At 35.4% G+C, this 9,544-nt stretch overlaps 1 protein-coding gene across 1 annotated transcript; it reads right to left on the bottom strand.

Moving 5' to 3' along the window:
* Positions 1–2,444: 2,444 nt before the first annotated feature.
* On the bottom strand, positions 2,445–8,753 carry LOC144561608 (heat shock 70 kDa protein 16-like). Its single transcript, XM_078310620.1, has 9 exons — positions 7,557–8,753; positions 7,011–7,223; positions 6,489–6,581; positions 6,041–6,154; positions 5,183–5,374; positions 4,547–4,693; positions 3,458–3,586; positions 2,963–3,093; positions 2,445–2,870 (listed from the first exon to the last, which is right to left on the bottom strand). The coding sequence occupies exons 1-9, from the start codon at positions 8,649–8,651 to the stop codon at positions 2,819–2,821; spliced, it is 2,166 nt and encodes a 721-aa protein (XP_078166746.1). The 5' UTR covers positions 8,652–8,753; the 3' UTR covers positions 2,445–2,818.
* Positions 8,754–9,544: the final 791 nt, after the last annotated feature.

Here is a 9,544-nt window from a genome sequence, read left to right as displayed (position 1 = left end):
TTGGATTCAAGCTGAAGAGCGCAGGCAACATGTGCCTGAAGCATCATCATCCGAAGTCGACACTGAAGAAAGCGGTACCGAGGCGCGGCACCAGGCTAATTCGGATTCAAACGGTACGAAAGAGAGCGAAGAATGGTATAGGAATGAGAACTTCTAGATAGGTAGTGTCGGTATAAATTTCTAACCTCTTTTAGTCTTTATCGTTATTTTTTAAATTATAAATTTCTAAATATTTCAATTAGTTTTTAAATTATTCATTTTAAAGAAGAATTACTAAAAAAAAAAAAGTTAGAACTCCGCCTATGTTATTTTACATAGCCGGTCCCAAGCCCGGAATAAATGAGAAGGGTAACTTCTATTGTTTTAAAAATTTCGAGATATAAATAAATTATGAAACTATATAATTAGAATGAGAATTTAAAAATAAAATAAAATGACTCGTGTAAAGAAATAAATAAATACATTTGTACTTAGCCGACTAAACATACAAATTTTGGCAAGAATAATTTATATATATATGTTACAAATTTTAATTATTTAGGAATTATAAAGATGTGACTTGATAATTTTATGTATATATATACACACTATTTGATATTGAATTATTCATATTTTAAAAGTCGAATTATAAACACGTAATAACATTTATATGACACTGTTAAAAAAAAACCAACAAAAAAACATAAACAAAAAAACCAGAAAAAAAACCAGCAAAAAAAAACCAACAAAAAAACCAGAAATAAAAAACAGCAAAAAAAAAAAAATACCCGTACCCGCCCTACCCGTCAAGGGTACACGGGTGCGGGTATAGGACGGGTAGGGTATGGTTTTTGAAAAAAATACCCGACATACCCGTACCCGTATACCCTAGTACCCGTCATACCCATACCCGAGACGTACCCGTACCCGCCCGCCCATTAAACCACTAGTCTGGGGTAATTTCAAGTGATTAAACCATCAAAATTAGAGCTATACCTGAAATATTATCTAATATTAGCACAAATTATCGTTAGAGCAATTTCATAAGAATACACCATTTTTTATACAAACAAAATCTATAGTAAATCTTTTACAACAAATTACATACATATTTGAAGTGATAGATAATAAAAAATGACAATGATGGTTCAAAAAAAAAAAAAAAATCTAAAATTCGCACAAATTATTTTTAGAGCAATTTTTCGTATACATCAATTTTTATCCCAAAAGCAAGTGTTGTATAGCATTACTACAAATTGCATAAATTGCATGCATAATAGATGTTTATATTAATAACAGAGGCATTTCAAGTGATTAAACCATCTAAATTGACTGTTATATCTCAAATATTACACAAACAAAATTTTGTAAGATTCGTCAATTTTTACACAAACAAAATTGATATTTACTGCAAATTAAAGGAGTAGAACTAAGGTGTTCTTAAGCTCATGAAGTGTCTTAGTGAGTTTAACTCTAAAATTAAACTGTTGAAATCGATTAACTTCACAAGTGAGACATTTACATGCACAAATTATAAATTTTCGAACTTTATTATTTTGTTTTGTTGGACAAAAATGGATTGTACCCATCAGCTTCATTAGGAAACATAATAGTTCATTTACAAAATTTGACACTAAGCATAGGACTCATACAAATAAAAAGGGAGATGCACAGCTAACAAAAGACTAAATCTACAAAATACAAGTAACATAAAAGATAGCATAGCAGAACCAAATAGTAAAACTAAAGTTATTACAGAACAGAGTTGCTATGAATACGACTAGTAACTAATGCATCATCATCAAAAGAGCTGGAAGTAGAGTCGAGGGGAGAAACAGAAGCTGGAGGAAGCAACCCAACAACTCGATCAATCTCATCATAGACAACCCGGTCAGCTAGGTAGTTCTTTACATCAGACTCTTCTAATCCATATCCGGGATCCAATTTCAGAGAGCTTTTTCGTTCCAAGGTATCAGAGTCTGAAATTTCTATTATGGTGACTGGCTGATGCAAAGGACCAACATCAAAAGACAATAATATCTTTAGTTTATATTTGCGAATTAATTTAGTATAAAATCAAGTGATAAAAAAAGAAGGTTTACAAATTAATTTTAAAACATTTTTTTTATCATTATTGACCACTTTGACTTTATAATACTAGATAAAAAATTTATAAATTTTGCATGTAAATGCATCACTCATGTAGTCAATTTTAACAATTTAAATTTGTCATTTGAAACCAATCCAATAAATTTTGAAATTAAACTCATCAATGACATCAAAACGGTTTAAATTTGTCATTTGAAACCAATCCAATAGATTTTGGAATTTAACTCATCAATGAATTCAATGACGTAGTTAACTTAAGAACACTAATTCTACTCAAATTAAAACATATTAGATATTTTCTATTAATTTTGGACACATTGCAATTGATTAAATCAACAATATCCAATGAACAAAGCTTTGGCGGAAAGACCAGTAGAGGAGCCATTGTCCCCTCTAAAATATAGATTACTTACATTTTTGCATAGTCGACGACCAAAAATTTATAATTAGAAAAGTTTCTACAAACCCGATAGAAAAACACGTCTATCAAAAATAGAGAAGGTAAACGAACAACCGAGAAAAGGCAATGGTTGAACATGATTTTGATGTTTCTCCTGTTCCTTTTTTCTTTTTCTTTTTTTGCAATAAGCTACAGAAAAATCATTAAACCTGGTGTTCAAAGCCCAGTCAATGGTTTTGCTTAGTTTATATACTTATACTGTATAATTACTAACTAAAATATTCCCAAAAATGTTATTTTTTTTTAATTTTGTTATGTTAATCTTGTCGGTTATTCTCTGTCCTCACTGGAACCACAGGTCCTCATTATATTTTTGCACATCCTGGAAAGAAATAAAACAAATGTTAGAGCATTTTATTTAAATCTTCAGAAATAAGTCAAGTAGGAAAATTTAGAGAAAACAGGAAAAATTACAAGTCTAATTCTTCGGTCTTTTTAACAACTTCATGAGACCACAAAACAGGGTCCACATTGCGGGGCAAGGCCTCCTGTTGTTGAGACCTATCTCTTAGCCACTGCTCAGCTTTGCTGCATTCACTCAAAACCTGGAAAAAAAGACCAGAAGCTTTAAGGGAATGTCTCCATTTATACATATGGAAAGGAAACATATTCATCCGTGCCCTTGCAAATCCTCAAAAATATTACCTGACACAGATGTGATAAACAAGAAATATCAATTGTACACAAGGCCTATTAAGTTCAACATTGTCTAAACTTAATAGAAGTTCTAAAACCAATCCCCAGCTAACCTTTACATGAAATAGCAGCAGTTGAAGGGTGGTTTGAGATATGCAGAAAATGAATAAAGTGCAAGGGTACATAATACCAATTTCAACATTGTCTACAGGTTTAGGATACCAAGCAATGAAAGGATGAGAAGTACATCTCTCTTTTGCAATTTAAACTTACAGCATCTCTTTCATAGCTAGTCAAAGAATCAACAGCCATCCGATGGCCGACAATGCAGTTAAGAAGCTCTCTCGCGGCCACAGCTCTTGCTTCTTCCTCTTTACACCGGTTTTCTAACGGATCCACCAGCTAATTTCAGAAAACAAGTACATTTTCAGCAAATATGATAGAATATGAAATCTAAACATAAAAAATGGACATTTAAGCAATTATTGGATTAGGTATAGATTGCTCAGTGATAATGCCAAATTTCATCAAAATAAAATCCAAATAGCACATATAAGAGACTTAAACTCTATAATAAACCAGAATGTTATCACCCATGAACCATTTTATAAATAAAAGACAGATGAAATTAACTTGATCATTGACTGCATTTATTGAAGTAAATAAATAACATCGAATACCTTGTGTATGTGTTTCATTTCTAGCCTACCCCAACATGTTTGAGACTTAAGGCTTGGTTGTTGTTGTTGAATACCTCATGTATGCAATTTACATGAATACATAAACATAATTAAATACTTCATCCTGATTAACCTTCCATGCTTTGATATTTTGCTAGCAAACATAAATTTGTTTTTCATTTCATTAATTTACTTTATTGCTCCAGTTTCTGGTTATTGAGTACTCGGGTTTCTTGCACCTGAGGATGTTTGAACTATATTGAGCATACAAAAGACTTATTGTGCTCAGTTGGAATTAATTTGAGTAAAATTCCAAGATCAAAGAAACCGCTACCTCGTGTAAAGGTACAGATATATCATCACTGCATGTGCAAACTTTAACAAGTTTAACATTAATTTTCACTTTTAAATTTGTCCTTATCTTAGCATACCACCAGCAGATTTAGCTCTGTTAAAATCTCTTTCGGATGAGGTAAATTCAAGGCTAAATCATGTAAATAAGTCTACTAGAGGACTTCAACAGAAAATGATGGCATATTTCAAGGTTAATCGAGTTAAATCAGGATGTTTTGAAACTTCGAATAATTGAGATCTTTTGGGAGCTAATCAGGGCAAAATGCAAAAAACTACTAAAAACTTGTGATGAACAGATTACAGGTTAACTAAAGTTAAGCATAATTACCTTCTTTAGTTCCTCAATTTTGCCAGCATAAACCTTTTCAGTCTCATTGTCTCCATCTTCATAAAGCCATTCTTCAGTTTGTTGCAAACTTGTAGAAATTCCCTCCTTTTCTGATTCACTTGCAAAGCTCCGGTACGTCTCAAACAACTATTCACACATAAGCTTTGTACCATTAGTACTAGTATACAGAAACTGAGAGTTCTGCAGCAAACAGGGGTCTATACCGCCATTCCATTCTGTTGGATTTGCTAATATCCATTCATTGAATCCCCATAATAGTTCAAAGGAAAAAACAAAAGAACAAAAATACGAAACCATTTTGCAACTGACCTATAGATATGGTACGCTTCTGCATGACCACTGCAGAGTTATAATGGTACTAGTACATTGCAGTACCTTTGTTCTAAGAACAAAACTGTACACCCTTGAATCAAGCCACATTATAATGGTAATAGCACATTGCAGTACCTTTCTTCTAAGAATATCATCCATTTAAGTGTCAACTCACCTCCCCTATCCCCAGTTGAACAATTAAGCTAAGATACAAGGGGAGTAAAGGCAATAGTTTTGCAATAAGTCGGTACCTATCAAAATTGAATTGCTTTAAAAGGGAGAGAAAACATAAATTAAACTTACTTTGTTGCGAATATCATATACATAGGACTCGAGCTGGTTCTTCCGATCTCTAGTTTGTTCCATGAGCAAGTCATGCTGCTGCAACTGCTTTTCGATCTCCTGTGCTTTCCCAAACAACTCTCTGCCTATTCCCCCATGTACAATCTCCTTCACTGGTAAGTCTTGTTTTCTTAACCTTCTGTCATTCTTTCCCTGAACATTTGAGAGAAAATGTTGTGTTTTTTGTTATTATTATCTATTGGGCTAGTACTGATTAGACAACAGCCAGCAAAATCAAAGTGTATAGATGAAATTAGTGTAACATAGCCACTGGTATTAACCGGAAGCACTTTTAAACCACAAATGGCATTTCTGTCCACATTGACTGCAAGTTCTTAACTATATAAACCAGGTATTTTACAAAAGAAGACACGTTTAATCCTTATTTGCATAGTGTAATACAACCATTGGTGGTTTTTGCATTTAAAAAAAAATAGAACACATTTTATAATGGACAACCAATATTCATCAAGTGTCTTTCTCCTTTTTTCTTCTTAATAGTCACATCATCATTTTATGAGGACAATTGCTTCTATTAACTTTTACTTAGGGTGTGTCAATTGAAGCAGCACAAATTTATGAGGAAAAGAAAGAACAAAAGGTCCCTTTTAATTATGTTTAGTGCAAATGCTAGTTATTAAAGGTAGCTTCTTATGTTTTATTGCAAACACTGAAGTGCAATTTCTTTTTCCATAGCAAATGTTGATCGATATGGTGCTTTTTGGAAATTACCTACAAAAACTATACAATTAGGAAAAGAGAATATAGAATTTTGCTTAACAGTAAATTTAATTGACTTGGCACTTAGAGAGAACTCACTGCAGCTTCAGTGTTATCAGGTTGGGACCTGAATTCATCATCAATATCCATATCCTCGACCTTGCAACTTCCATCTCTCATTGACGAATCAGTTATTTCATCCTCTTCAATCAACTGACATATAAATAACACACTTCATAATCAGATTGTTTTAATAGGTAATAGTATAAAAAGTATCATATTTACAATATTTCATTCTGGACTAACTATCTTCAAAATTAAGCAAAATTGCTGCCAATCATACCCACGGAGTTTTGAAATTAGTTTATTTATTTTTATTTGCAGAACTATGGTCAACTTTTGATTCAATTACTTCTAACAGTTATCATTACCAACAACAAAATCAAACATAGTTGGATGTATGAGGAATTTTTCCGTCATTTACAATAAAAAAACAACAACAATAATTTGCACAATAGAGTTATAAATAATAAATAATAATCCTTACAGTAGCAGATTCAACATAAACAATTCCATGGAGATTCAACCTGACTTTGACTTTGACTCGAGATTTCTCACTGTGTGACTCAAATGGCCCAATCTACAAAAAGTTTAACAGATATTCAAATAGTCAGAAAAAATATCATTGGGAACTTTGCACCAACACCAACAACAACGAGAAGAATGTAAAAATAGGTGGATCTGCTAGTGTAATCTATTTCCCTAGAAAGTTCCATCACTGTGCCAGGTTCGGTATGTATAAGCCAAATAAAACAACTCCAGTTTATTCCACCTAAACCTAGCTTTCCAAAAATTGCATTTGATTTGTGTTGCTATTGCACACTTAAGAGTCATCCAGTACTAATAATACCAAATAAACCAGAAGAACCATCCTCAAATTACTATCTTACCAGCTTCGTATGATTTTAAAAAATGTCAATCCATTTCCTAGAACTTCGGGACAAATCAAATATTCCAGAGCTTAGTGGATGTGTATGAAATTCAGAACACCTAACTGAATAGTTCTTACCTCAAATTTGCTAATATTAGTGGAAGCTCCAGTCGGCAATTCAGCTGGGTCAGTGTAGAATGCCTCCAAGCTGAAAGTATTCCTTTTATGGATAGTGAGAATTTTAACACTTGGAAATGGTTGGCCTCGTCTGAAAATGGCATTAGATGAAGATGTTGAAATAGGGCCTTCTTCTGTGGCCAATCCAATTGAGAAAGGATATGAATCTTGCACCTAAAAGTTATAAGAGAATTTAGGGCGCTTTGCCAGATTAAGGTACTGATTTCTATGTACCAGAATGATAACTCAGCCAGTCTTTTCATCAAATTTGCTGCTTTTTTATGCCCAACCTTGAACTACATCATCAACCCCCCACCCCGAGCCCCCCTAGGTTCAACTGTTAAGGTGTTTGATGAGACACCCTTTTCATTGCCGGCAATACTAGAAAACACGAATTTCTAGTGTCCAAAGGATCAGTTAATCCAGTTATCTGCCTTATATACAAATTTAACTAGGGAAAACAATACCTACCTATAATTAAAAAAGTTATAAGAATGAGAGACCAACCTCATAATCTCTAACTTTAAAAACTGGGCTCAGCATGGCACAATGCAAAGCACAACCCCTTGCCACACACTCACTGGCATTAATGGTGCGGCTCGTTTCTCGACCAAAGAACCCAGCCAAGACCCGTGAAATGGCTGGCACCCGGGAACCAGACCCAACAAGCTCCACTGCACTCATCCTATCCACATCCTGCAACCCAGACCACGCAAGGGCCTTTCTACATGGATCAAGCACCCGCTCTATCAACCCAGCACACATTTTCTCGAACTCCTCCCGCTTAATCAACCCTTTAACATCCTTCTCCTCCATCAAGCATTCAATACTGAGTGGTGCCTCAGCATTAGCGCTCAGCATTTTTTTCACCTTCTCACAAGCCATTAGTAACCGAACACTAGCTTTCCTATTACTCCGCACATCGATCTTATACTCAGTTTTGAATTTCTCTGCAAAATGGTCATACAACACCTGATCAAAATCCCTTCCCCCCAAAGTCGGGTCAGATGCATGCGAAAGAACCCGCATCCCACCTGAATCGAAAGCCAGGACCGAGACCTGAGTGTCACATTCCCCCACATCGATCACAGCCACATGATTCACCGATCCGAAATCGGATTTGTAAATCCCGTATCCCAAACCCGTCGCGGTTAGGTCGTGCATCAGCCTTAGCGGTTTCAAACCTGCAATCTCGGCTGCGTCTAAATACGCGCGGCGCTCGAGATCGGTGAAGTAGGAAGGGATCCCGATTACGCACGCATTGACGGCGGTTTGGAGGTTCGTCTCAGCGATAGATTTTAGGTGCGCAAGGAGCATGGCGAAGAGCTGGACTGGGTAGAAGCCGGTGTTCTCGTGGCTGGGCCGGGTATAGATGTGGTGTTTGAGGGAGGTAAAGAAGGAAGAAGGGGAGAGAGTGTGGGAAGCGACAGCGGCAGAGCCAAAGAGACGATGGTTGGAGGACGTGGAGAAGGAGAGACACGAAGGGGTCTCGCGAGAGGATTCTTCGTTTAATAACACGTCGACACCACGACCCCGCGCGGCGGCGATTACTGATGTGGCATTTCCGGCGTCGATTCCCACGGCGGAGCTCATTGTCGACATTAAATGTGGGTGGCGGAAAGGTAGAGGAGGAGAATGACGATTTTCCAACACAGCGAAGGAGAGGAGGGTGCTGGTAAGAGAGAAGAGGAAAGAGGAGGAGATTTTCTGCGTCAGTTCAGAAATGTTTAGAATTGTTGCGGGTTTATATTGATACTATGGTTATGGTCAGGTGCTATTGTGGTAGGTGAATGCTTGGTACAGCAAGTGTAGTGCAGATATTAGTGTAGGAGAACCGGTAGGGAGGACAGGTGAGGCGGGTTGTACCTTGAGTGTGTATCCTCTAAGATATCTCAACTTTTGCGTGACCGACGTGTCCGGTGCCTATTCGGTGATAGCGCAGGGGCCTGTATTATTTTTGCTTTGAGATTCGTGCAGAACTTATTTAAACAGTTCAAATGTTCCGTAAAGTCATGCAAAGTTTGAGATATCTCAGAGGATACGAATTCTTGTACTTGTGGTCCTTTCCGGAGGCAGTATGTTGAATTCATATCAAGTAAGGTAACTCAAATTTTGAGTTGATCCGGACCGTAGCGATCTGCTTAGACACGAATATTAAAGAAATCTAGTGCATTTTAGGGTGGTGATTTTAACATCAATTTTTATATTATTAACACAATATTTTCAAATATTTGATTTGAATAGACAATTTTGTCCCCTCATAAATGTTTGTCACGTACCTGTCTTTTTTCTTTTCTTTTTTCTAATGTAATTATATGCTATGATTAATTGATTATTACTTGATTGATTTCCATAATTGTCGAATTTTCTCTTTTTATTTTCTAAACCTTTCAAAAGAAGGGAAAACAATTCTAGAAGATCATAAAACTTAAACTAACTGTTGGGATTACAAACAAAATCAAATTATTTCATTTTATAAACCAATCTATTATCTT

Source organism: Carex rostrata, chromosome 11, assembly GCF_964058835.1.
Source record: "Carex rostrata chromosome 11, lpCarRost1.2, whole genome shotgun sequence".
Classification (NCBI taxonomy): Eukaryota; Viridiplantae; Streptophyta; class Magnoliopsida; order Poales; family Cyperaceae; genus Carex; species Carex rostrata.
This window is presented reverse-complemented; position numbering and strand designations above follow the sequence as displayed.